Source organism: Pipistrellus hanaki, assembly GCF_964339955.1.
Source record: "Pipistrellus hanaki genome assembly, chromosome: 2".
In the NCBI taxonomy this organism is placed as follows: domain Eukaryota; kingdom Metazoa; phylum Chordata; class Mammalia; order Chiroptera; family Vespertilionidae; genus Pipistrellus; species Pipistrellus hanaki.
The window spans coordinates 174542265-174570020 of record NC_140504.1 but is presented as its reverse complement, the minus strand read 5'-3'; the positions used below and the strand labels follow the sequence as shown (position 1 = coordinate 174570020).

General features: G+C 41.6%; 1 protein-coding gene across 2 annotated transcripts; it reads right to left on the bottom strand.

Annotated features, from left to right (window-relative positions):
• Positions 1–27634, bottom strand: NASP (nuclear autoantigenic sperm protein). Of its 2 annotated transcripts, XM_084874518.1 has the most exons (15): positions 27430–27634; positions 20378–20428; positions 19011–19121; positions 13374–13454; positions 12260–12369; positions 10665–11657; positions 6493–6572; positions 6111–6196; positions 5924–5997; positions 4670–4858; positions 4397–4563; positions 2185–2241; positions 1998–2075; positions 662–790; positions 1–187 (listed from the first exon to the last, which is right to left on the bottom strand). In XM_084874518.1, the coding sequence occupies exons 1-15, from the start codon at positions 27486–27488 to the stop codon at positions 107–109; spliced, it is 2346 nt and encodes a 781-aa protein (XP_084730644.1). In that variant the 5' UTR covers positions 27489–27634; the 3' UTR covers positions 1–106. The 2 variants fall into 2 exon arrangements, with proteins under 2 accessions (XP_084730644.1, XP_084730645.1); XM_084874519.1 differs by lacking the exon at positions 10665–11657.
• Positions 27635–27756: the final 122 nt, after the last annotated feature.

The following is a 27756-nucleotide window of genomic DNA, read 5'->3' as shown; positions in this document are numbered from 1 at the left end:
AACCTTTGCATACAATCTTTATTGAAGTTATACAAAATCCCCCAAAAGTGAAAAAATACATTATATACAAAAACACTTTCCCTTGGGAGGAAGGCTCCTTTCCCTCTTAACATGCAGTGCTTTCAACTGTAGCTGCAGCCTCCACTGTCCCCTCCATTGCTGCCCGGCTGTCAGCCTGATTCTCAGCCTGCAAGATAAACAGGGAGCCTGGGCATAAGTGACCCTCGTTCAAGCCATTCCATCTTATACAACCGACTAGGCCTCAGTCAAAACAAGTCCCTAAACTCTACCTTACTCCCCCACTAAAAGGGCAATGAACAAATAATAAACCCAACTTCTTAAACTCTCTGTAACGGGGCTGACAGAGCCAATGTTCATACGTTACATGGAAAGAAGCAAGCAGAAATGACCGAGGTCTTGACAATTAAGCCTTCGCATACATTCATAGTGGTGTGTGTGTGTATAGGTTCCGTTGCCAGTGAGATGTCCTATAGTCCATACCAAACTGCTTCTGAATAACCTCATTGTTTTTATGGAGGTTACACTCAAGCAATCCAAACAGGCTCAAGGTGGGGAGCATGCACTGGGAGGACTGGTTTCCCCAGGCCCTGAGCACAAGGGGAAATGAGGCAAGAGTCCAAGCCCTTCTTTAACTGCCCACCTCCTCCTCCATGTCTTCAGAAACTTCATTTCCACTGGAGACTGCATCTCCACTGCCTCCATTCACCTCCGGCTCTTGCTTGGCTTTCTTTGAATCATCTTTCCGGGGACTCTCTTCCTCTGGTTTCCGCTAAAGATATAATTGTGAAGTCTTCAACAAACGTGTTTAATGTTTTTAAAAGGACATTTTTTTTTTTTTTAATACCCCCCTCCTTTCTGAGTGCAAAGATCCCAAACAGGAGTCATAGTTCTTAGGGTCTTTCTCAACCCACAGGAAGTAAAGCAGAATAAACTGGTCTGCCCCAACATACCACAGCCTCTCTAATGGAAGGGTTGGGCGGGTGTGAGTAGTAGATCTGAACAGTAACCAAACCACAAGTTTAATATACTAAATTTGAATCAGAAAATAAAGGCGTTAAGACTTTCTCACAAGAGAAAACTATTGCAACCAAAGGCAAAAGGCAGACTCACGAAGGTCTGCTACTAAATAACTTGAAAGAAAACCTGCTAGCTTCCTAACAGGAGCCAACCTGACCACTGCTCCTCAACAGCCTTCCTGCGGAGTCCGTGGGCAGGTGAGGTCTGCTCTAAGGGGTACACAAGGGAAAATAGCTCTTCAAATTTGACTTTATTTAGAGAGAAGGAAAGAGAGAAACATTGATTTGTATTGACCTATTTATCATTCTTTGGTTGATACTTGTAAGTGCCCTGACTGAGGACTGAATTACCCTGTTTCCCCGAAAATAAGACAGTGTCTTATATTAATTTTTGCTCCCAAAGATGTGCTAGGTCTTATTTTCAGGGGATGTCTTATTTTTCCATGAAGAATACAGTACACATTTATTGTTAAATGAAAATAAAGGAAATTTATTACCTGTATAGGGTACGGTTTTATGGTAGTTGTCAACACAAACCAGACAAACTGTGAATCCTACAGTATCAAGAATTTACTCATTTATTCGACAATCATGTCATCATCATCATAACAATCCAATTCCTGAATTTCCTGGTGAATTTCTTGTGACTCCATTTCTTTCAGAATCAGTGGACCAAATCTCTCATGTTTAGCCTAGGGGGGCCTTATTTTTCGGGGGGGTGCCTTATATTTCACTCAGAAGGAAACCTGAAGTAGGTCTTATTTTCGGGGAAACACGGTAGCAATCCTGGCACAGTGGGATGACACTTTAACCAACTGAGCTACGTGGATAGGGATGAAAACTATTTTTATTTGCAAATCCTTACCACCTTTGCAATATCTTTGCAGCAGGAAAGGTATTCCTTGTGTATTTGGGAGGGGAAAAAAAGAAAAAAAGAAAAATGATCACATGTAAATTTACCTTCTTTCTGACAAGATGGGAAATATCAGTCACACAATTTGACGAGGAAGCACCATCTGCTGACTTTCTACTGGCAATCTGACAAAAAGGAAGCCTTGGTTAGCAATGAATACCCACATGAGACAAAGAGTGAGGTCTAATATTAAAAAGACAAGCAAAACAAAAAACAACAAACCTGAATACTCACCATGGAGACTGAAGAGCCTCCTACACTAGGAGTGAAACCGGAAGTAGCGCTCTCTACCTGTGAAGATGACAAACTGCAGTGGGTCCCAGGATAGAAGCCATCGGGTCACCCACAGTCCTACAACAGGTTCCCACCATCAAAGCAACCGATTAAAACCTCAAATAATAGTGGCCTCCATATAGCAGCTACGTTGTCTACCCCCTCTACCTATGCCTGCCGGACCCAACCTGGGGTACACAGGCAGAGTGTTGAAATTAAACCAAGCCCTGGCAGGCTTGGCACACTGATTCCTTTTAACACACATTCTAACCATTAAAGCAAATGTCATGACTACATATGATGAGAAAAAGGACTCCCCCGTTTTCCTGTTGTCTACAAAATTCAAAGCCATCAAGATTACTAAGAAAATGTAAATATGTTACGACCCTGTCTTCAACAAATGTGTTCTTTTTAAACATATTTTTTATTGATTTTCTATAGAGAGGAAGGGAGAGAGAGATATAGAGCTAGAAATGCCGACGAGAGAGACATCGACCAGCCACCTCCCGCACACCCCCCGCTGGGGATGTGCCCGCAACCAATGTACATGCCCTTGACCGGAATCGAACCTGGGACCTTTCAGTCCACAGACTGACGCTCTACCACTGAGCCAAACCGGTTTCAGCGTGTTTAATGTTTTCAAAAAGACACTTCTTTAACACTCCTCTCATTGCCATGTGCAAAGATCACAAACAGAAGTCATAGGGTTTGATTCCCAGCCAAGGGTATATATCTGGGTTGCAGGGGAGTGGGCAAGAGGCAATAGATCAATGCATCTCTCTCACATCAATGTTTATCTCTCTCTAAAAATGAATGGGGAGCCAAAACCGGTTTGGCTCAGTGGATAGAACGTCAGTCTGCGGACTAAAAGGTCCCAGGTTCGATTCCAGTCAAGGGCATGTACCTTGGTTGCGGGCACATCCCCAGTGTGGGGTGTGCGGGAGGCAGCTGATGGATGTTTCTCTCTCATTGATGTTTCTAACTCTCTGTCCCTCTCCCTTCTTCTCTGTAAAAAAAAACAATAAAACATGAAAAAGAAAAAAAAATTAAACCAAATCCATATCCTATCATCATCCTGACACCCTAGCACTGAAAGGCAGAGCCAGGCAATCGGGTTAAAAGCCTTCAACACCTCACTAATCTATACATAGGAATTCTCAGAGATGGACACAATAGTTTACAGTTACTAAATAAATACTATTTGTCTTACACCATTAGAAATATTTTCACGGGCACTGTTTTCATCCCCATTTTACACATGAGACAACTAAGGCAAAGAAAAGTAAACACTCATGGTCATGTATAGTAAATGGCAAAGACAGGAGTCAAACGCAATCTGGCCCCACAGTGTACTGTCTTAAGCATTATACTATCTGATAGGAACATATAGACAAGTTCTCACGTTCCCTCCGACTTCCAGCTCCCTGGAAACCATGCTATACCCAAGATTCCTAGCCAACAGAGCTCCAGTACCACAATGTCTTCAACTATATTGAACGCTAGAGGCCCAATGTGCGAATTCGTGCGTGGGTGGGGTTTGGCCTGTTGGGAGGGGGAGTCAGCTGGAGGTTGGCCAGCCCACCCCATCAGAACTAGGCCAGCTTGGGTGATTGGCTGGCTGACCCTGCCCCTGATCAGGGTGGTGAGGGCCCTGAGGGGCTACAGGAGGTTGGTCGGCCAGCCCTGCCCTCTATTGGGATGGGGGGCCACCAGGAGTGGGCTGGTCGGGGGGAGGGGTAAAAGAGGGGTGGGAGAAAAGGCTGCAGGAGATTGGCCAGCTGGCCTCACCCTCTGATCCAGCCAGTTCAATGGCTGAAGTGGGTGTCATAGCGACTGGTAGTTCCGGTGTTCTGGTCGCTGGCTTTCTGTATATATAGATATTATCAAAACTTGAAAAGGAAACCAAACCGAGACCGGTTTGGCTCAATGGATAGAGCGTCGGCTTGGGGACTGAAGGGTCCCGGGTTCGATTCCGGTCAAGGGCATGTACCTTGGTTGCGGGCATATCCCCGGTGAGGGGTGTGCAGGAGGCAGCTGATCGATGACTCTCTCTCATCGATGTTTCTAGCTCTCTATCTCTCTCCCTTCCTCTCTGTACAAAATCAATAAAATATATATATTAAAAAAAAAAAAAAAGAAAAAAAAAAAAGAAAGAAAAGGAAACCAAACCAACCAGAGTTGCTTTCAAAGCCAATTCAGCTACATTCCCACTATGCTGGGACTCCTTTGCATCTTCTATCTTCTCTCTAATTTCAGGTAGCAGTTCCTTCAGCTCCTCAATTTCTTTCTCATATTCAGTCCGTGATCCTTCAGCCTCCTTCATCTTCTCATCTAGTACAGCTACAAAGGTTGAAGTGATCAGTAAATTACACAATAAGATTTCCTTTTACCTTGTCAATTACTGGATCCATCAAAATCATTGTGAAAACAGGTGATGCTCACTCACCCATTCTCTTCTCAATGACTTCAATAGATTTGCCGAACTGTGCCACTGCCTCGTCATACTGAGAGTTGTACCCATAGGCCAAGCCCAACTGGTAGTGGGTCTCTGCAAGGAGACGGTCATGGGCTTCCAGGTATTGCTCTTGAAGGTTTAGGCAAGCCTGGAATTCCTCCACAGCTTGGACATAATTCTCTAATGAAGAGAAAAACAACAGCAAGAAAATGAACAGTATTTAATACTATAGTACTTCTAAATTTTAGACCATTCTGAAAGAATGCCCCCCATCCCAATTTACATTTCATGACCCTTGAGTATAAAAAACATAAAAATGGCCAAAACCGGTTTGGCTCAGTGGATAGAGCGTCGGCCTGCGGACTGAAAGGTCCCGGGTTCGATTCTGGTCAAGGGCATGTACCTTGGTTGCGGGTACATCCCAGTAGGGGTTGTGCAAGAGGCAGCTGACCGATGATTCTCTCTCATCGATGTTTCTAACTCTCTATCCCTCTATCTTTCTCTCTGTAAAAAAAAAAAAAAAAAAAAAAAAAAAAAAAAAAAAAAAATCAATAAAATATATTTTAAAAAATACATAAAAAACAAAACAACAACAACAAAAAACCCCACATCAAAATGATTAAGACTTTCAGATAGTGACATTTAGGAAAGACTATTCACTGTTCTAGGGACTATAGGGAACCCAAACCTACTGTCCTTTTAAAACCAACTCCCAGCCAAAACCAGTTTGGCTCAGTGGTAGAGTGTCGATCTGCGGACTGAAAGGTCCCAGGTTCGATTCCAGTCAAGGGCATGTACACTGGTTGCAGGCACATCCCCAGTAGGGGGTGTGCAAGAGGCAACTGGTTGATGTTTCTATCTCTCTCCCTTCCTCTCTGTAAAAAAAATCAATAAAATATATTTTTTTTAAAAAAGCAACCTACAACCTACTGCCCATATATATATATTTTTAATATATTTTATTGATTTTGTACAGAGAGGAAGAGAGAGAGTGAGTTAGAGAGAGAGTCATCGGTCAGCTGCCTCTTGCACACCCCCTACTGGGGATATGCCTGCAACCAAGGTACATGCCCTTGACCGGAATCAAACCCGGGACCCTTCAGTCCCCAAGCCGACGCTCTATCCATTGAGCCAAACCAGTTTCGGCTACTGCCCATACTTTATGACCAAGCTCAATTTAAAGGAATTTGAAAAAAACTGGGTGGGAGTACATTAGGGAGAAGAGTAAAATGGAAGATGTATTACCAGATTCAACACTAACTTCTCCAAGTTTAAGATGTGCCTGTGCAGCATAAAGCTGAGCTTCTTTAGTTTCTTGCCTAAAAAAAGGAAATAGGATCAGAAACCGTAACAGCATTTGTCCAACCATAACTGGGTTCTATTTTCAATAAGTAACCTCCCAACCTGAGTCAAGAAGGACCACAAGTTTTACCTTTTAAAAATGATCTTTGCTAAATCCAGCATATCCCAGGCAAGCTCTAGGTTCCCAATCTCCTCCTCTTCATTTTCTTGAAGTGACTAAAGTATATCCAAATCATTGGTATTAGGCAGAAGCACAAAGATAAGTATCTTAGACTACAAACATACATATATATTTTAGTACAGCTTAATAAAACCTGACATAGGATTCGAAATTCAGACTTTTCCCTAAAAACCTACAATGTGGGCCTTAACAATGAGATACTGGGCCTGTCCTCATAGACAGGACCCCTTGGAATCAAAGGGATGTCTAGACATGAATACTCACACATATACTAACTAGTAAAACTACACCTCTACAGTAAGGAAGCAAAACATATCGAGCAAATGATTACCTTGTTTTCAAGAACGGAATCATTTGGTGTTTCTTCAGCCTTGTCATTTTCTTTATCCTCTTCTTCTGAGCCCTCAGTTTCTGCAAACAAAAACTCCTCAGTATTGAGAATACTACGTTATCTTTTGACTAGTCAGAGATTCCAATAAGCATCTGTGAAATAACCTATATTCTGGGATAGGACAGGCCAAATGCTAAGCCAAAGCAGCCAATGTTTGAACTGGCTGATTAAGTAAGGCCAATGGTTACAGTCTAATTCAAGTGTTATCTTATAGTCTCTACAGTTCAGACCTTCAACAATCAAATGCTAAGTGTTTATTTTCTAAAAGTGGATCTAGATCAGGGGTGAGGAAGGTCCGGCCTGTGGGACTGTATAAGGCCTCAGAAATCACTTGGTCTGGCCTTGCCACGGGAGCTGCAGGCAGGACTAGAAACTCAATAAATTAGTATTTTTTTTTATAGCAACATAAATTTATATTAAGCGAATTATATTAAGCAAATGATGTTAATAATGGCCCTTGGCAGAAAAAAAAGGTTCCCCACCCCTGATTTAGATAATCCAGAAGATGAAGACAGATTAGCTACTGCCTCTTGTTCAATAGCACAAGTCCCATCTACTCAGCCAGAAGCAGTTTGGAGGCATCTTCAGACAGTGCTCCTGGCATTTTTAAGCTCCTTTTGAGCTAATACTACTAAAAAGCTGAGAAAATACAAAAAGTTAAATTCTATAGTTCATTCAGAGTAAGAATACTGAACAGACTAGCTTTTCCACAATGGAGCTGTGGAGAGAAAAGCATAGCCTTTACCAACTCTCACCAATGAGCATGCCACAGACTCCAGCCAGCTTTAGCATGTACAGAATGAGTGAAAAGTACTACAACATTTATTTTACTCCAGGAACATGTTAAAATTTGCAGCCAAACTGACATATTTTACCTTATTGATATACACTCAAAGGTCAATAACCTATAAGGACTGCTAATAATTAGCTCTACACAGCATGTAAAGTTCACAATGCCATGTGATTAAAATGGGCTTTTTGGGGTAACAAACAATTCATAAATTATGTATAATGTGTTACCACCTCTTATATCTTTCACTAATAGTGTTAATACCAGTAAAGGAGCTCAAATATTGTCTCCTAGCAACCTACTGTGAGAATCTATACTAATAAAAAGATAGCATCTGTACAGGGCTGCGAGGGAAACCTGGGTTCTGGGTGCCAGAGGGAAGTTGGTATCCACACGGGGGAAGGAAGGCCTACTCTTGCATGAATTTGTGCACCAGGCCTCCAGTGTAAATATAGAAATGAATTGATTTTAGAGAGGAAAGGGAAACACTGATTTGTTGCTCCACTTATTTATCTATTCATTTGCTGCTTATGTACCCTAACCAGGAATTGAACCTGCAACCTCAGCATATCGGGATGATACTCTAACTGAGCTACCTGGTCAGGGCTAATTTGGTACTTCTGAAATTCAAATACCTATCATCATACAGCATATTTTTCCATACCAAATTTCCAAGTGGTTTGTGTACTTAGTTCCCTCATGTTAAACTAGATGAGTAATTTTATTGACTTGACAATGAAGTCTGTCTTCTAATAGATTATGTAATGACAGGTTATAAGTATCAATGTAGCCTCTTAAACAGCCTTTATCTTCTCAATTTGCAGGAAAAACTGACAAAACATTTGTTCTATCTGTCCTCAATAATCTGATATCTGGCCGAAATCAATTTGGCTCAGTGGATAGAGCGTCAGCCTGCAGACTAAAGGGTCCCAGGTCCGGTTTTGTCAAGGGCATGTACCTTGGTTGCGGGCACATCCCTGGTGGGGGGGGGGGGGGGGGGGGGTTGCAGGAGGCAGCTGATTTCTCATCATATTTCTGACTCTATCCCTCTCTCTTCCTCTCTGTAAAAAAAAAAATTTTTTTTAAATCAATAATATATTTAAAAAAATAATCTGGTATCTGTTTCTATTCATACCAGAATGTTAGAATAGAAGGTGACATCTAATTTGGTAGAATATATCTTATTTTTTTCCGAGTTATATATTAAATTTTAAAATTACAATTCTTACAACAGCGAGAAAAATATCGGTTTTTCCTCAAGGAATCATGGAATGATGGAGAGGAAGTTAGGTTAATAAGAAAGCCATTACTTTAAGGCACTTTCCAACCTGGTAACCAATACCCAGGTATTAATAGAAATGACCTGATGTTCATCAGAGAGCTGTTAACATATTTTCCAAGATTCTCTGAAAATGGAATCTTGTGGTATGGCTATCATCTTTCTGAGAAAAGGGAGACACTATTTTATACCATTTTTCTGCTCTTGTATCTAATGGCAAAGTAAAGGCAATCTGATTCTCTAGCTATTCTAGCATTCTCACAAGATAAAGTGAGATATCACTACAGGTTGACTAGTATAGTCCATCTGAGTGTGGCCAAGCTTCATGCCTCCTATATTAAAATTCTATTAACATAGTCCATCTGAGTGTGGCCAAGCTTCATGCCTCCTATATTAAAATTCTATTAACATACCAATCATATCTAGCATGACATTAGAAGTAACACCAGACCAATATTCTTTATGAGGGATATGCACAACTCAAGAGGTGGTAAGAAATGGAGTCTTAAGAGAAAACCACAAGATTTTTGCAATAGTGCTGTTACATAAATTTCTGATAAGAGGTGGTTAAGGGAGAAGATAAAAGTTACTTTCCTCAGAATGAGGCTGCTTGGGAAGAACAATACATACAAGTCAGATCTAGGGTTGGATTCCAGTACTATGACTTACATTGTTTGACCCTAATCAATTAATGTAACCCTAAGCCTCAATTTCCTCATCACTACAACTTAAGTAACACTTAATACATAGCATTATTTTAGAATAAGAGATATGTATGTATGGGAGAGCTCTTAACACGTTACTTATGATCCAACTGAATACTTTTTGAACAAACTGTGGAGAAATATGATATCTCTACTGTAGCTAATAACTCAAAGTCCAACTTTAAGAGCCAGCAGTGCTTTTTACTATTTTTGCTCACTACCATTAAAGATCAAGACATGGGAGTTTTTAAAAATTGAGAAATTCAGTTCTGTGCTTTTCCTTAAAGAACTTCTAAAGCCCATGAACAGTCCAATGGTGCTACCATTTAGAGCCAAATTCACTTCTGATTACCATGCTTGTGCTGGCTGAAGTGCAAGGACCTGCACATAGGTAGTTTATCAGAATGAGCTATAAATATTGTTAATGGGTCTTTAAAAATCTTAGCCTGTCAATTATATGATTAATTGGTATACATTTGTGGTTAATACCAATGTTAGATGAACCTGATAGATAGTAGAATCCTCAAATCATAGTACAACTTAATCCAGATGTGCCAATTATATAATTACTAATTAGAGGCTTATAGATGTTGGTTAAGTTGAATCAAAAGTAGACTAAATAATAGTATAAAGCACCCACTTAAATAATGTTTAAGTAACAAAAATTTCAGATGGGCACCAAAGCAAGCATGAAGGGAGAAAGTAGCAAGAAGGCCAATGAAGTTTTTGTTATCTTTTGGAAGAGTCTAATTTCGAACTAATGTGAATAGCCTTTAAGTAATTCTGAAGACTAAAATTAAATATGGTTACCAGAATTCCTTCACTCTGGTAATATAGCCTTCAAGAGTGAACTTGAATTTAAATGGCATGCCTGCTTAAGTGTACCAGTTCAGTGGATTCTACTGCTCTAATCCTGCTTCCTAAAGCAGAAAAAAGGAACCATGTAAACAGCAAGTAAAACAATTCAGAGGCATGCAAGTGAACATCCATTCAGCATTCTCTGCCAGCCTAGCCCACTATTTCCCTACTGACCCCACCCCATCCAGCTTTACTGGCTAGTATGGTACAAGTTACTTATAGCTAGCCAAGTCTCAGAAATCAAAGAAGGCCTATTTTGCAGTTAGTAAAAGCGTTAGTTTATAAGCCAGCTAAAGAAGACTTTTGATTTAACTTGCTCAACTTATCACAACCTTTATAAACTACCCCCATTTTCATTTAGCCCTTTCCTAATCCAAAGGCAGACGGAAAATCCTGAATGGAAGGCTGACTTTTACCCATGATTAGTGAGTCAAATCCAGAATGTACTCCACCCACTGCAGGTCTTGCATATCCCGGTTACCTTCACCCTCTTTCATCTGTTCTTCTCTCTCTTGTGTTTCTTCATTAGCAGTTATCTTAACTTTGTCTTCAGGGGATTTCTCAGTAGCCCCCTGGGCTACCTTGGTCTCAAACCCATTTCCAGCTGCCCCAAATTCTTCTGGAGACAGCTTAGTCTCCTCCTGGTTAGGAGCCAACTCTGCCCTGCCCTCTTCTAGTCCTGAGCCAGCTTTTATTTCTGTTAATCCTTCTGCATTAGTCTCTGATTCAGGAGTCTGATCTCCTGCAGCTGACAGTCCACTGACTGTACCATCCTTAGAGAGAACTTGGGCTTCCTGCCCAGGCTTCTCAGAGGCTTGTGACCCATCTTTTGCAGCCTCTGTTGTCAACTCTGCTGACTCTTCAGCAGGAGGCATTTCTTGCCCTACCAACTGCTCAGGAACAGCTTTACCTGGATCATTTTTAGAGGCAGCTACCTGCTCCTTTGGCTCATCCCCACCCACATCCACTGGCTTGACTGTTGAATCTATAGGCTCTGCTTCTACCTCCATTGCAGTGGCCTGATTTTCTACAGTCACAGTGGGCTGCTCTTCTGAAGCTTCTTTTGGCTTCTCCTCTAGGTTCACAATTACTTCTTCCTGTTTCTCCTCACCGCCTTTTTCTCTGTACTCTTCTTGGATTTCTGTTACAGAAACTGATTTTCCTTCCTCAACATCAGGTGTTTCGTTTTCTGGCTTCTCAGCAATGACCTTAGCTTCAATCAGTCCTTCTGATGCTGCTACTCCTTTTGCCTTTTCAGTGTTTTCAGTTAAGTGATCTGGAGTTGCTTCAACTTTTTCCTGTAGTAACTCTGCAGGCTCACTTACATCCATATCTTCTCTTTCACCCTTCTCCATCTCAGTCTCCTGTTCTTTATCAATTTCAGGCTTTACCAGAGACTTGTCTTCCTTTTTTTTTGCTTCTTTTTCTCCCATGGCGTCATAAACCTGTTCTCTCAACTCTTCCCTTGCTTCCTCTACATGGTTAAAGAACATGAAGCATAAACATGTCTTCGAGTTTAATGATAAAGGCATAAATGGAAACTAAAAACACATTCCCTTTAAACCCTTCAAACAGCCTGGCTTAAGTTTTAGCAGATGGCCTAACAAATTATCTGCCCCTTTAAGAAAAGCAAAGGTAAAGTCCCATCTAGCAGTGCGTCTAACAGTGCAACTTATTGCGAAAGAAACCCAAGCTCCCTAAATTAGCTTACTTGAGCATTCTGAATATCAATTAGGTAGAGATGCCAAGCTTTCCATTCTCCTCTAAACTTTATAGACCTCCATCTGATTGGCCAAACTCAGCATAGAAATTAACATTTAAATTTCTGATACACAAAAAAATGTAAAAGAGCTCTGAATACACTGCTATTAAAATAACTGAGTGGCACAGAGTTTTTAAAAAACAAGTTATCCTCTCAAGAAAACAAAACAAAAAACCAATAATCACTTTATATAATCAGCTACTTCCACTGAAGTCTCCACCCGATGCAGGGTATCTCCCCGCATCTTATAGATGACCCGGGACAGGGAGAGCCTATCTGTCACGTGTACAGAAACATGCTGCACCTCCACATACCGTCCACGTTATCATTATTTTCTACCAGAGATTCTTCTTCTGTTTTTTCTCCTTCCTCTTCTTCCACATGCACACCTTCCAGGGCATTTCCCAAAACACCATTCTCCATTCTAGGAGAAAATGAAAAAGTACTAAAGGTATGATGACTAGAACGTAACAATTTATGAAAGACCGAAATTGTAGTCCTATATTATAAAAGCAACAGAAGAATAAGCAAATGCAGAGAATATAAAGTAGGTGTTCCTACAAAACTTCTATACATTAAGGCTGGGAGAACAGTGAACCTTTATCCAGCTACCAAAAAGTACTGGTGACATATATTTCCCTTATATTAGGGCCACATTTCCCAAGCTTCATATCCACTGACATTTCCTTAAATGGGAAAAAACATTCTGGCAAAATGTTTATGACAAATCACCAGAATGTTCTACAAAACTAGAAAACTTACTAAAAGTGATATTCAATAGATCATAGATAATTTGCTAGTTTCATGTGCCCTCAATGTATATTATCCTGGTGAATAATTTCTAGTGGGAACTATACAACACCTTTATAACAATTAAGACTACTTTTAAGTTTTATTTGTTAGACATTCACTTGCTAGTGTTTTCTGACCCCAAAGGCAAATCTTAAGTATTAATTTTACTCTTTGCATGAAGTACCCTTCAAAACTTCCATCAATATTTCATGCGGCCCCTAATTTCTTATTTCTTAGTAAAATTAGTGTCACTTGGTTGATGTGAAATCTCAAGCTAGTAAACAATCTTAAGCAAACAAAGAAACTAAAGTGTTTAGCCGGGACTGGTTTGGCTCAGTGGATAGAGCATCGGCCTGTGGACTGAAAGGTCCTGGGTTCGATTCCGGGCAAGGGCATGTACCTTGGTTGCAGGCACATCCCCAGTAGGGGGTGTGCAAGAGGCAGCTGATCGATGATTCTCTCTCATCGATGTTTCTAACTCTCTATCTCTCTCTCTTCCTCTCTGTGAAAAATCAATAAAATATATTAAAAAAAAAAAAAAGAAAAAGAAAGAAAAAAAAAAAACTAAAGTGTTTAAATAGGCCATTGTGGTTATAAAAAACATTCTACTTATAAATTGTGGCTTCAAAGACATACCTTGCCAACTCCAGAAGAGATTTCCCATAGAAAAAGAAAGCTTCTCCACACTCATTAGCTGTCTCTCCATACTTTTTACCTCTATAAAGAGAATAAACATCAAAGATCTGAACTAACACCTACTCTGAAACATTTATTTCTAGTTCTTTAGCTATAACATTCTTCCAATAACACATTCTTACAGGAAACCAGTACTTCCCTCTCTTGCTTTCCAGTCAAGGTCAAAGAGACCTTGATCTAACAGTGCATAAAATTAATGTTGTTCGTTCTTCAGCTATATATATTATATATTCTAAATGACATCAATTTGCTACAGTTATCACATAAATTCTAAGAGCTAAACTACATTAATAGGGATTTCTTCTGCTATAAGAACGGTGTCAAAATGGACCAAAGTAGTTAGGACTAACTAGGTAGTAATCAGTGGGACCTATACGATGAGTAAAGCTCATGGAAAAGTATCAGAATATAGGTAAAAGCATTTAGAATGCCTGAGAAGTTAATCTCACAGTGCCATAGTTTTCTCAACTGTAAAATAGAAATGTTAAGAATGCTCAAAGAGCCGAAACCGGTTTGGCTCAGTGGATAGAGCATCGGTCTGCGGACTGAAAGGTCCCAGGTTTGATTCCAGTCAAGGGCATGTACATAGTTGTGGGCACATCCCGGGTAGGGGGTGTGCAGGAGGCAGCTGACAAATGTTTCTCTCTCATCGATGTTTCTAGCTCTCTATCTCTCTCCCTTCCTCTCTGTGGAAAATCAATAAAATAAAATAAAAAAGAATGCTCAAAGAGCTACTGCAGGAACTGAGTTAATGTATATAAAAGCATTTAAAATAAAGCTTAGAAATACAGATTTATAGATAAGTTTATATAAAAGCATTTAAAATAAGGCTTAGAAATACAGATTTATAGATAAGTTTTAACTATTATCTAGACAGGGAAGCAGGAAGGAGAAAAATCACTCAAGTATGACAAACAGGAAGGAGGAGGTACTTTATGTCAAGAAACCACTTTCATGTAGTAAAGGACTGGCAGAAGCCATGCAAAGTAAGGCCAACTATCAGTGTTGAGAGTCTAGTGAGAATAACTATAGAAACTAAGCAGGAAAAAAAGAAGAAAAAAGCCTAATTAGGAGGTATTGTGAAGAAAGTATAAGGTAGTCTCCTTCATGATAAGCATTCATTTTATAAGGAAGGTTTCTTCAACTCAACTGGATATAATCGATATATAAAAAAGGTTAATATGCTAAGTGTCCCTCCAACCATCTGACTGGTCACTATGACCCACACTGATTACCAGGGGGCAGACACTCAACACAGGGGCTGCCGTGAAGCACACAGGCCATTTAAAAAGAAATGGCACCGAACCTTGTGCCAACAACCAATACTTGGCTTCCCCCAACTGTGACATAGGCCCCTCCATTACCCCTGAGCAACACAACCACACCAAATTGCAGCCAATGTTGCCGAGACCTCATGGTGCAAAATGCGGCCCCCAGCCCAGAAACTGTAACTGTGGGTGCTAGGTAATGACATCATATAGCAATGTCCAGCTTCCTCTCCCTAGTGAGTAGCATCTTTGGAGTTTCTTCAGCTCAGGAACACAACTTGCTTTATAGCCAGGTGCAAATATTTCACACTTTAACCAAATATCTGAGAAGCATTTTCCCATGCCTCATCTCATTTGATCCTCACAAATGTCCTAGAGCAGGTAGATAGGAGACTCGGTAGAATCCTATTTTTTATTCATTAGTCAGAAAACAGAGATTTAGAAAGCTTAGAAACTTGACCCCACTAAAAAGAAGAAATGGTAGAACTTGAAAATAACTCCAGGTTTTCTCACTGCAGAATATAGTCCTACATTGCTGCAGTTAAATATTTTAACCCTTTGTTCTCCCTGCATGAACTACACAATAATCTGCTTTGTGTTGATATTTACTACTGTGTTGCTGACAATTACCTGAAAGAAAAGTTGGGGTGCTTCACTGGGCTGGAAAAAAGTTTAGCTACATCAGAAAGCAGGCCTAATTGAAGAAGAGAGTAGGAGAATGCTGCCCAGACATGCTCCCAGGAATAAGCTTGAATTACAACTGAAATGCAGAAAGGCTTCCTGAATAATCAATGGAAAACACACAGGAGAGAACCCTGATACCCAAGGACCAAAGGTAGAGAGAGAGACTGGTAGGAGGGGCGGCAGTCAAAAGGGCTGGCAAGGCACATAGAGTTGGCAACTGAAGTCCCAGAGAGATATCTCAGCTGTGCTTGGGGGGAGGGAGAAGGAGGTTGCCACCGAGGACTCTAATCCCTAAACTGGGCTCCCCAGCACAGAGCATCAAACTGAGGAAAGTACTCACTTAACATCAAGCTGTGATAAGCAGTAGGGTGCTATCTGCCAGGGAGTAGTGACTGAAAGTTTGGGCACCCTCTTAAAGGGTCAATGCACAGCCCTGACCAGTTTGGCTCAGTGGATAGAGCAACAGCCTGCGGACTCAGGGGTCCCATGTTCGATTGCAGTCAGGGGCATGTACCTTGGTTGCAGGCACATCCCCTGGGGCGGGGAGGCAGCTGATCCAATTAGTCAGAAACAGCCTTTAACAGTGTCCTGCACTAGAGATTGAGAGGTATAAAGGATCTACCTAAAATATAGTCACAAATTCAAACATGAGAAAACAAATGAGAAAATGAGAAAACAAATGAGAAATGAGAAAACAAATGAAAGGACCAGCGAATGAATCTCCAGAAGAGATTAATGAAACAGAGTTCAGAATAATGATGTTAAAAATGCTCAACAGCCAAAACTGGTTTGGCTCAGTGGTAGAGCATCGGTCTGCGGACTGAAAGGTCCCAGGTTCGATTCCGGTCAAGGGCATGTACATTGGTTGTGGGCACATCCCCGGAGGAGGGTGTGCAGGAGGCAGCTGGTCGATGTTTCTCTCTCATCGACATTTCGAGCTCTCTATCTCTCTCCCTTCCTCTCTGTAAAAAACTCAATTAAAAAAAAAAAAAAAGCTCAACAGTATGAAAAAAGGTATAGTAACTATGAAAAAAGAACAGTGTGAAATAAAGAATGACATAACACAAATAAAGAACACATGGGACCGGGACCAGTTTGATTCAGTGGATAGATCATCGGCCTGAGGACTGGAAGGTCCCAGATTTGGTTCCGATCAGGGGCATGTACCTTGGCTGCAGGCACATCCCCAGTAAGGGGTGCGCAGAAGGCAGCTGATGAATGTATCTCTCTCATCGATGTTTCTAGCTCTCTGTCTCCCTTCCTCTCTGTAAAAAAGTCAATAAAATATATTTTTAAAAAAGAACACATTGGAAGGAATACACAGCAGATTAGGGGAAGTTGAGGCTCAATCAGTGTATTAGAAGACAGTTGAAAATATCACTCAATTAGAGAACCAAAGAGAGAAAAAAAATTAAAAACAGGATGACAGCTTAAGGAAGCTGTTGGACAATGTGAAATGTACAATATTAAAACAGAAATGAATAGAGAAGTTTTGAAGAAATAATGGTAGAAAACTTCCCTAACCTAGTAAAGACAGTGACACAAGTCCAGAAGGAACAAGAACCCCAAACAAGAAGAACCCAAACAGACCCATGCCCAGGATGTGGAAAAGCAGAGGAGTTGTAAAAGCTTAAGAGTCCTGCCGAAGCCGGTTTGGCTCAGCGGTAGAGCGTCGGTCTGCGGACTGAAAGGTCCCAGGTTCGATTCCGGTCAAGGGCATGTACATTGGTTGCCGGCACATCCCCAGTAGGGGGTGTGCAAGAGGCAGCTGGTCAATGTTTCTCTCTCATCGACGTTTCTAGCTCTCTAGCTCTCTCCCTTCCTCTCTGTAAAAAATTAATAAAATATATTAAAAAAAACCACAAAAAAACAGAATGGAAGATCACAAGAATCAAGTCAAAGATTTGGGACATAAAGAGCCAGAAGACACTCCTCCGCAGAAGCAAGAAGACAAGAAAATCCAGAAAGTTGAAGATAATGTAAGAAACCTCTGGGACAACTTCAAGTGAATCAACAGCAGAATTATGGGGGTCCCAGAAGAAGAGAGAGGAAGATATCGAAAACATACTGAAAGAATAGTGACAGAAAACTTCCACCACCTGGTGAAAGAATTAGATTTACAAGTCCAGGAAGCGCACAGAACCCCAAACAAAAGGAATCCAAAAGACCACACCAAGACACATCATAATTAAAATTCCAAGAGCAAAAGACAAAGAGAGAAGATTAAAAGCAGTAAGAGAAAAGCAGATAGTTACCTATAAAGAAGCACCCATACAATTGTCAGTTGATTTCTCAACAGAAACCATGCAGGCCAGACAGGAATGGCAAGAAATATTCCAGGTTGCTGGGACTGGTTTGGCTCAATGGATAGAGCGTCGGCTTGGGGACTGAAGGGTCCCGGGTTTGATTCTGGTCAAGGGCATGTACCTTGGTTGCGGGCATATCCCCAGTAGGGGGTGTGCAAGAGGCAGCTGATCGATGACTCTCTCATCGATGACTCTCTCATCGATGTTTCTAACTCTCTATCTCTCTCCCTTCTTCTCTGTATAAAATCAATAAAATATATATTTAAAAAAAAAAAGAAAGAAAGAAAGAAATATTCCAGGTGATGAATAGTAAGAACCTACAGCCAAAGATAATCTATCCAGCAAAGCTATCACTCTGAATCGAAGGCCAGATAAAGAGCTTCACTAATAAAAAAAAGCTAAAGGAGTTCATCAACACCAAACCAGAATTATATGAATTGCTGAAGGGGGTTCTTTTGGAAGAGAAAGTAAATAAAGATAAAAACTATGAACAACAAATATGTAACTATCAACAAGTGAATCTAAAAACCAAGGAATTAAAAAAAATCTGATGAACAACATTAACTGGTGAATATTATAGAATCAGAGGTATGGAAGGGGCGTGAATTGACGATTCTCGGGGAAAAGGGGAGAGAGAGGTGTGGGAAGAGACTGAACATAAACTGTGCACCTATGGATGAGGACAATGGGGGTGGGAAAAGGGCAGAGGGTGGGGTGGGAACCTGGTGGAGGGGAGCAATAGAGGGGGAGAAAAAAATGAGGAACTTTTGTAATAATATGAACAATATATCAATAGATTAAAAAAAAAAAAAAGGTAAAAAAAAAAAAAAAAAAAAAAAGAGTAAGCCTGCCTCCCCCTGGCTTCCCTTCCACCTAGACTTCATCAGGAAGGATGTCTGGTCTAATTAGCATACTACCCTTTTATTATTATAGATATGATTACCTGGTGGTAATTACCAACTTCCTAACAAAATAATAAGAGTATGAAAAATCCTGTGCTAATGACAACATTAATGGTAGGGTGGCCAACCATCATGGTTTACTTGGGATTGAGGGATTGAGTTTCTCCAGATACAGAATTTCCAATGCTAAAAATGGAAAAGTCCTGGACAAGTTGGTCACCCTAATTAGCAGAAAACAGATTACTTTAGGAAAATCAAAGGCTACAATTGCTCAGTTATATGTAGGTTTTTTAGTTATAGAGCTTGTACATGAAAAATAATCTTTTTTAACTCTTACAATTAATTTTTCTCATTAAACAACTTATGACTCAAGTTTATTAGAAACATAGGATTACATTTTAGCAACACAGTACTTACAAAAGACTAGCTGCTTCCTGGAAAGCATTGACAGCTGCTGGAATATCCCCCATCACCAGATGCTTCTGTCCTAAGCCCAATAGCTTCTTAGCTTCACTATCCACATCCAAACTGCCAGAAAAATTTTTTTTCATGTGTTAAATACTTTTAAAGTCAATATTTCTTGAAAACCTGTGACATTTACACCATAATAATTCCTCTTAAAGGTTTATCTACTACTACCAACAAATAAACTTGGTTTCCATGATTGTAGAGGCATTGCAGGAGCTGCAGGAGACCCTGGAGTTGGCTTGGCTGCTGTGTTCCAGATAATGGTCCAAGTTTTGAACTAGCAGGCCCTGTCAAAGTGATTGAGGGACTCTCCACAGTGATATGGTATTGTCACAGCTACTGCAGCCACTGCCAGCATTGCTGGAGCCCCTATTCAGTAGCCACGGGTTGAGGGGACTATCCACACACTTGTGGGCTGGGCAACACCCCTCTCCAGGCATTATGGCTACTCTACCTGGTATGAGACCACCCATGGGCCCATCCATCAGGCTAGCCCCCTACTGGGGATATGCCTGCAACCAAGGCACACGCCCTCAACCAGAATGGACCCTGGGACCCTTCAGTCCACAGGCTGACACTCTATCCACTGAGCCAAACCGGTCAGGGCGGGGAAGCCCTTTTTAAACTCCTAGAAATTTTAGATGTCAAGAACATTCCCAGTGTACCTACTCAGTATTATATGGTTCATTAGTATATATTGTGGCTGGCCTTGGAAAGCCCTTGTTAACTAGAAGAATTAGAAGATGCACATATGGCCTTCGCTGGTTTGGTTCCGTGGATAGAGTGCATGCAGACTGGAAGATCCCGGGTTCAATTCCTGTCAAGGATACATGCCCCACCCAAAACAGGTTTGGCTCAGTGGAGAGAGCATCAGCCTGCGGACTGAAAGGTCCCAGGTTCGAATCCGGTCAAGGGCATGTACCTTGGTTGCGGGCACATTCCCAGTAGGGGGTGTGCAAGAGGCAGCTGATCGATGATTCTTTCTCATCGATGTTTCTAACTCTCTATCCCTCTCTCTTCCTCTCTGTAAAAAAATCAATAAAATATATATTTTTTAAAAATAGGATTTTACATGAGAATATCCACTTTAGATCCAGAAACAAATAGTAACAGCAGCAACTGAGCAGAACCTAGAGCATAAAAACCCAAGTACAACTCACTGACATCAGTGTGAACAAAGTTGAGATCAACTATGTAAAACATCATTCATACCATTATGAAAGCTTTCAAACCAGTAAAGTATGTGTAAGTTGCAAGAAAACCCACAATGAATCTAATTAGATATAAATCTAACTGTACCAGGTAAATAATCTTACCTCTCTACTTTATCTGCAGAAGTAGAAGGAGCAGGAGCATCATCTTCAATTCTGGAATGAAAAAATAAGGGAAGGGTGTTAAGATTAAATATGTAAGGCCCTAGCTGGTTTGGCTCAGTGAATAGAGCATCAGCCTGCAGACTGAGGGGTCCCAGGTTCGATTCCAGTCAAGGGCACATGCCTGGGTTTCAGGCTCAAACCCCAGTAGAAGGCATGCAGGAGGCAAACAATCAATGATTCTCTATCATCAACAATATTTCTATCTCTCCCTCCTTCTCTCTTCTTCTCTGAACACAATCCTATCAGCCCTGACCAGTTTGGCTCAGTGGACAGTGTCCGCCTGCAAACTGAATGGCCCCGGGGTTTGATTCCAGTGAAGGGCATGTACCTTGGTTGCAGGCACATCCCCAGTGGGGGGTGTACAAGAGGCAGCCGAAAGATGTTTCTAACTCTCTATCCCTCTCCCTTCCTCTCTGTAAAACAAAACAAAACAAAAAACAATAAAACATTTTTTTTTAAAAAGAAAGAAAAAAATCTTATCTAATAAAGAGGGGATATGCTAATTGACTGTCCCACCCTCACCCTCAATGACCCATGCACCAGGTTACTAGTACAGTAGTTTGATTCTTGGTCAGGGCTCATGCCTGAGGTTTGGGCTAGATACCCCCCACAGCAGGGGGACGTGCAGGAGACAGCCTAATTATGTTTTTCTCCTTCTTTCTCTAAAATAAATAAAAACATCATTTTAAAAGAAAAATCAACCAATGAATGCATAAATAGGTGGGCCAACAAATTGAAGTCTCTCTCTTTAAAGCACAGCATGATACAAAAATCTTTTTTATTTTAATATATTCTTATTGATTTTATATATATATATATATATTTTAAAGATTTCTTTTGTGTTGCTGAAGCAACATTTTAAAAAATATATATTTTATTGATTTTTTACAGATAGGAAGAGAGAGGGATAGAATTAGAAACATCAATGAGAGAGAATCATCGATCAGCTGCCTCCTGCACACCCCCTACTGGGGATGTGCCCGCAACCAAGGTACATGCCCTTGACCGGAATCGAACCCGGGATCCTTCAGTCCGCAGGCAGACGCTCTACCACTGAGCCAAACCGGTTTCAGCTATTTTTTTTTTTTAGTTCAGAGAGGGAGAGAGAGAGAGATAGAAACATCAACCATGAAAGAATTATTGATCTGCTGCCTCCTGCACACCCCACACTGGGTATTCAAGCTTGCAATCTGGGCATGTGCCCCAACTGGCAATTGAATGGTGACCTCCTGGTTCATATGTTGATGCTCAAGCACTGAGCCACCTCGGCCTATCAAATAACAAATTTAATTCTACTCATTCAAATCTCTTAAACATTTATTTGCTAGCTATGACGCATACTTTAAACAAGACAGTCACTTGGTAGCTTCGAGTTTACAATCAGATGAAAGAGAACGCAGCATTTCTGTTATAATGTGATATATGCATTCTTGGCAAACCTCACATTCTAAAAAACCGCTCACTAAAGATAATTTTTTTTTAAATAAAGGAAGAAGCAGTCTCCCAGAATATTCATTTGTTAAATATCTTAATATTATTTAATTCTTTTTTTTCTTTTTTGCAAGAGAGGGGAAAGGGGGAGAAGAAGAAGAGAAATATTTATCTGTTGCCTCCAGTACACACCCAGACACAGGATACCCACAATCTAGGCATGTATGCCCCTGACCATGAATCAAATCCACAACCTTTTAATGTAATGAACTATATACTCCAACTAACTGGGCCACCCAGCCAGACTTTCTGATTCAGCAGGTCTACTATGAGGCCCAGGATTTGGAAATTCCAACAACTTCCCAGATGATGCTATACTGCTTGGTTTTAGACCTACACTCTTAAGAATCACTGAATTAGAACAAAAATTATAAACTAAAGGCCCGGTGCATGAAATTCATGCATGGGTAGGGTCCTAGGCCTAGCTGGTGATCAGGGCTGCATCAGGGCTGGCTGGGGCCTTCCTTCATTCTATGCCACCCCCTGGTGGTCAGCACACATCATAGTGAGCAGTTGAACTCTGGAAGGGACACTTTGCATATTAGCCTTTTATTATGAAAGAAAGAGAGAGAGAGAGAGAGAGAGAGAGAGAGAAGAGAGAGAGAGAGAGAGCAAGACAGAGGGAGAGAGGGAGAGGGAAGGAAGGGAGAGAGAGAGATGTCCAATCCGGGTCAGAGACAGGTTATCCACTGTTACTTTTTATGTTTATCATAATAGTTCTATGTTTAAAACTATGAAGATATCACATAGAAATCTGATTTCTGATTCTCTTGAAAAATCATGTAAAATATAAATCCAAAAAAGTACGAGAGAAAATTATGGTTGAAATACCCTTTTAAAAAAATATATCTTTATTAATTTTTTTATAGAGGGAGAGGGATAGAGTCAGAAACATGGACCAGCTGGCCCCTGCACACCTCCCTCTGGGGATGTGCCTGCAACCAAGGTACATGCCCTTGGAATCGAACCCAGACCTTTCAGTCCGCAGGCCAACGCTCTATCCACTGAGCCAAACCAGTCAGGGAGGTTAAAACAATCTGGAGAAAGCCTTTTAAACTCAGAAACCATGAAAGATTAATTATATTCTACCGAGTTAATTTTACAAAAGATCAACTTAGCACAGCGTGGCTCAGTGGTTGAGCACCAACAGGCCACCAGTTCGATTCCTGGTCAGGGCACATGCCCTGGGTTTCTGGCTTGATCCGAATAGGCAGCTGACTGATCTCTCTCTCTCTCTCTCTCTCTCTCTCTCTCTCTCTCTCTCTCTCTCTCTCTCGGAAAAAAAAAAAGAAAAAAAATTTTTAAAAATAAAATCTATTATTTTTTAAAAATATGCTTTATTGATTTTTTTTTTTTTTTTTACAGAGAGGGAGTTAGAAACATCGATGAGAGAGAAACATTTATCAGCTACCTCCCACACAATCCCTACTAGGTATGTGCCCCCAACCAAGCAACCAAGGTGCATGCCCTTGACCAGAATAGAATCTGGGAGCCTTGAGTCCGTAGGCAGATCCTCTATCCACTGAGCCAAACCAGTTAGAGCTAAAAACTTTTTTTTTAAAAAGGTCAACTTAGCATCTATACACAGAATCTCAGCAATCAATATGGAAAAAAAGTCCAAGATTAAAGAATACAAGGCATTCACAGAAAACAGGAACAGCTCAAACATTTGAAAACATGTTTAGGCCCCTAAGAGAAACAAACAAAAGCCCAGACAATGTGGTTCAGAGGTTGACCATCAGCCTATGAACTGGGAGGTCATGGTTCAATTCCGGTTAGGGAACGTGCCTGGACTGCAGGCTCCATCCCAAGCCCCAGGTATGGCACATGTGCAACAGATGACTGTCTCTCTCACATGCTCATCTCTCTCTCCTCTCCCCGCTCCTTTCCTCTCTCTGAAAAAATCAATGGAAAAAATATCCTCAGGTGAGGATTAACAAAAAATACCCTGTAGCCGAAACCGGTTTGGCTCAGTGGTTTGGCTCAGTGGATAGAGCGTCGGTCTGCGGAACGAAAGGTCCCAGGTTTGATTCTGGTCAAGGGCATGTACATTGGTTGTGGGCACATCCCCAGTGGGGGGTGTGCAAGAGGCACCTGGTTGATGTTCCTCTCTCATCGATGTTTCTAGTTCTCTATCCCTCTCTCTTTCTCTCTGTAAAAAAATCAATAAAATATATTTTTTTAAAAATACCCTGTGGCAGGTAGCAATATTCCTATTTTACAGAGAAAGCACTTAACCAATTGACTTTGTAACCTACATCACCCTCCCTCATCACAATTCATACTGTATTCCAATTTCCTATTGACTTAGAATACAGAATTTGATTCCAAGAAAAGAAACCATGTGTATTTTATCCTAGCTGCAGCCTAGCACCAAGCACAAAGTCTGGCACTGAAATCAGTGATTTGTTAAAATAAGGAATGGTTCTGGATGGTGTGGCTAAGTTGCTTGAAGTTGATTCCTGGTAAAGCACATACCCAGGATGTAGGTTCCATGGATATTTCCTGCTCATTCTTCCCTTCTCCCCTACTCCTCACTAAAATCAATTTAAAAAATAAAGGAGCAATTGTGAATCCCTATTCTATGGTAGTACTATGGTAGGATTAGGACAAGTGATTTTTGCCAATTAGCATGTAAATGCCAGAAGTTTAGAGTTAAACTACCCCCCCGTTTTTTTTTGGGGGGGGGTGTGTCTTCTTCTAAAGCAATGGATAAGCAGCTCAGGAATTATGACTGGGAAGCCAAAATTCAATGCCCCCACATAAGACTTTTTTCTAAACTTTCTTATTTCTTCTCACCACTACTGTACAAACTCTTATATGCTTTATATTTTCTAACATTAAAGCTGTAAAAAACTAACTAAAAATATAACTATAATGAGGACTGATCTAGCATTTATACTATTACCATTAGCCATGTTGTTTAAATGGCAAGAGGAAGAAAAGCCAAATTGAAGTTCTTTACAGAAGACAAAACTGTGGCCCAACATCACTGCGTAGGCAATGAAGCTGGTATTCAAAAAATAAAATCAACCCGAATTGAGGTTTATTTCTCATTCCACCTTTCCTCTCTAGTGTTTCAGAAGTTATATTCTTATCCTTTCAATGGTTAGGCTGGAATTACAATGTGCATTCTTATTTAAGTCTAAACTCAGAAGGCATTTTCTTTACACTCCCCCTTAAGCGCCTTAGGGCTTGACCTCTGAATAGTCTCAACCAAGATTTAACTTCCGAACTCGGCCTTTTATTCTCTGATAGCTAATTAGTTTTCATGTAATTTCCTCTCAGATAAGCTTTTTTTTTAAAAAATAAATTTTTAAAAATATATATCTTATTGATTTTGTACAGAGAGGAAGGGAGATAGTTAGAAACATCAATGAGAGTCATCTATCAGCTGCCTCTTGCACACCCCCTACTGGGGATATGCCCACAACCAAGGTACATGCCCTTGACCGGAATCGAACCCGGGACCCTTCAATCCCTAAGCCAACGCTCTATCCATTGAGCCAAACCAGTCTCGGCTCAGATAAGCTTTTGATGTGGGTTTAAGGGATTCTTTTCCCCTCCCCATGTGGGAGTCTGTATTTGTTCTTCAATAAATCTCTACCTTTGCTATAAAACACACAAACACACACACACAAAACTTGGGTTTAATGCACACTCTACCATTTATTAATTTCTGCATTCTGATCTTGACTTTTCTCACCTACAGGAGAACTACTTCATAGTATACTTATGTGGACCAAATATAAATATTCAAAAAGTGATAGGTAGAGAGATAAATAAACCTCTGGTAACTGTAAGTGTACTAACACAATCAAAGTGTAAGGCTACAGAAGAAATTCATAACCTCACAGCAACCTCTCCCTGTACAGGGCACAAAGGAAAGCAAATACCATGTTTCCCCGAAAATAAGACATCCTCCGAAAATAAGACCTACTTACAGGTTTCCTTCTGAGTGAAATATAAGGCCCCCCCCCTAGGCTAAACATGAGAGATTTGGTCCACTGATTCTGAAAGAAATGGAGTCACAAGAAATTCATCAGGAAATTCAGGAATTGGATTGTTATGATGATGTTCCAGAAGATGATGACATGATTGTCATTGAATAAATGAGTAAATTCTTGATACTGTAGGATTCATAGTTTGTCTGGTTTGTGTTGACAACTACCATACCGTATACAGGTAATAAATTTCCTTTATTTTCATTTAACAATAAATGTGTACCGTATTCTTCTTCATGGAAAAATAAGACATCCCCTGAAAATAAGACCTAGCACATCTTGGGAGCAAAAATTAATATAAGACACTGTCTTATTTTCGGGGAAACAGGGTAAATAAAAAGTGCACAAAGAAAAAACAACAAAGCCCGAGATAAAGGAAAAGATTGCGAAGACGTACTAGATGGGACAGAGTACTTTTTTTCTTTAATTAAATGTTTTCACTATTGAGCGTTCTATTTCCCGACCATTGGTTCTCTCATCATTAATGTTTTTCTCTCTCTCTGAAATAAAAACCATTAAAAACTTTTTCTCACTATTCAAAAAATACCTCAGGTCTGAGTGGCACTGTGTCACTTTCGAAACAATCGTATCTCCTATCATTCCCTCGTCATTCTGTGCATGTTACTACTGCTCATTCACCCTACAACCAAACGAGCAAAGCTCCAGGCAGCTCTAGGTGAAGATGCTTCACATCCCCAAGAAGCCCCAGAAACAGCGTCCCTCGCTGAGCTGACACTCCCACAGTCCAGAGAACCACGATGCTCTCCACCACCGGCCCCAGAACCGGCTAGCTGAAGGTAGGAGGGCACGAGGTGAGCCAGGACACCGCGGGGGTCCAGCTTCGCCGTGCCCCACTGCGGAAATGCCAGGCTGCGGCCGCACAGCCCAAACAATGGGAGTTTTCCCGCCTCCTCGGGGCCCCGCCCCCCGCCCCGGCGCCGGCTGGCCAACGCGGGCGCGAGGTCCCGCCCCGAGGCCCCGCCCACCGGCCCCGCCGGTCCAGCCTCTCTGCAGGGCTTTTCTTTCTTTTTTTTTTTGGCGCCAAATCTCTATTGGTTATTTTCTCAGGTTGTTTTTGAGGATCGTCCTGGAGGCGCGCGCCAGGAGTGCGGGGGGCAGTAGGCTGTAGCTCCGATTAGGCACAAGGGTGCGCTGGGCCCCGCCTCCGCGCCGACAGCCCCGGGCCCGGGGAGGGAGGAGAGGGGCTGGCGGAGCAGACAGACGCCGCCGCCGCCGCCGCCGCCGCTGCCCCCGGCAAGATGGCGGCCGCGGAAAGCGGGGCAGGGGGCGCCAGCCAACCGGCGTAACTGCTAATGCGCGAGACTTTCTGCCAGAGGTGGACTTCTCCAGCGTCCAGGCCTCCTAAACAGCGATGGTTGCTCCCTGGGAGGCAAGCCCTCCAACCCACTGGTCTCCCCTCCCGGGGAGCCCCAGCCTGCCCGCCTCCCCCCCTCCGCGAACTGGCCAATGCCTCAAGCTTTCCGCGGTCCTGCTTACTTGTCGGCAGAAGCCAGCTCCGCAGAGATGGCGGCAGCGGCTGTGGACTCCGCGTCCATCGTTCCCCTGAGGTGGTGGTCCCGGCGGACGAAACACAGCCTGTGAGGAAACAGCGGATTTGGGACGCCGAAGACTCACACGGGCACAGAAAATGGCAGATTGGAGACCCCGCGCGGCTGGGCCCTCTCATATATCAGCGCCCTTCGCCCCGCCCATCCACTTCCGGGTCCTCCCCCTCTGGTTTAAAGGACCAGAACCCAGCCCCGCCTGGCCCAAGGACACCCCTACCTTCGCTTCTGGCTCTCGGAGTACCTTTCCTCCCCTGAC

Excerpts from the sequence above, each read along its gene's own strand:
- NASP (XM_084874518.1), bottom strand. The coding sequence starts at position 27,488 with ATGGACGCGGAGTCCACAGCCGCTGCCGCCATCTCTGCGGAGCTGGCT. Across the intron at positions 20,429-27,429 it reads GAGCTGGCTTCTGCCGACAA|AATTGAAGATGATGCTCCTG; the intron begins GTAAGCAGGACC and ends TTTTCATTCCAG. Across the intron at positions 6,197-6,492 it reads ATTCCGTTCTTGAAAACAAG|TCACTTCAAGAAAATGAAGA; the intron begins GTAATCATTTGC and ends GATATACTTTAG.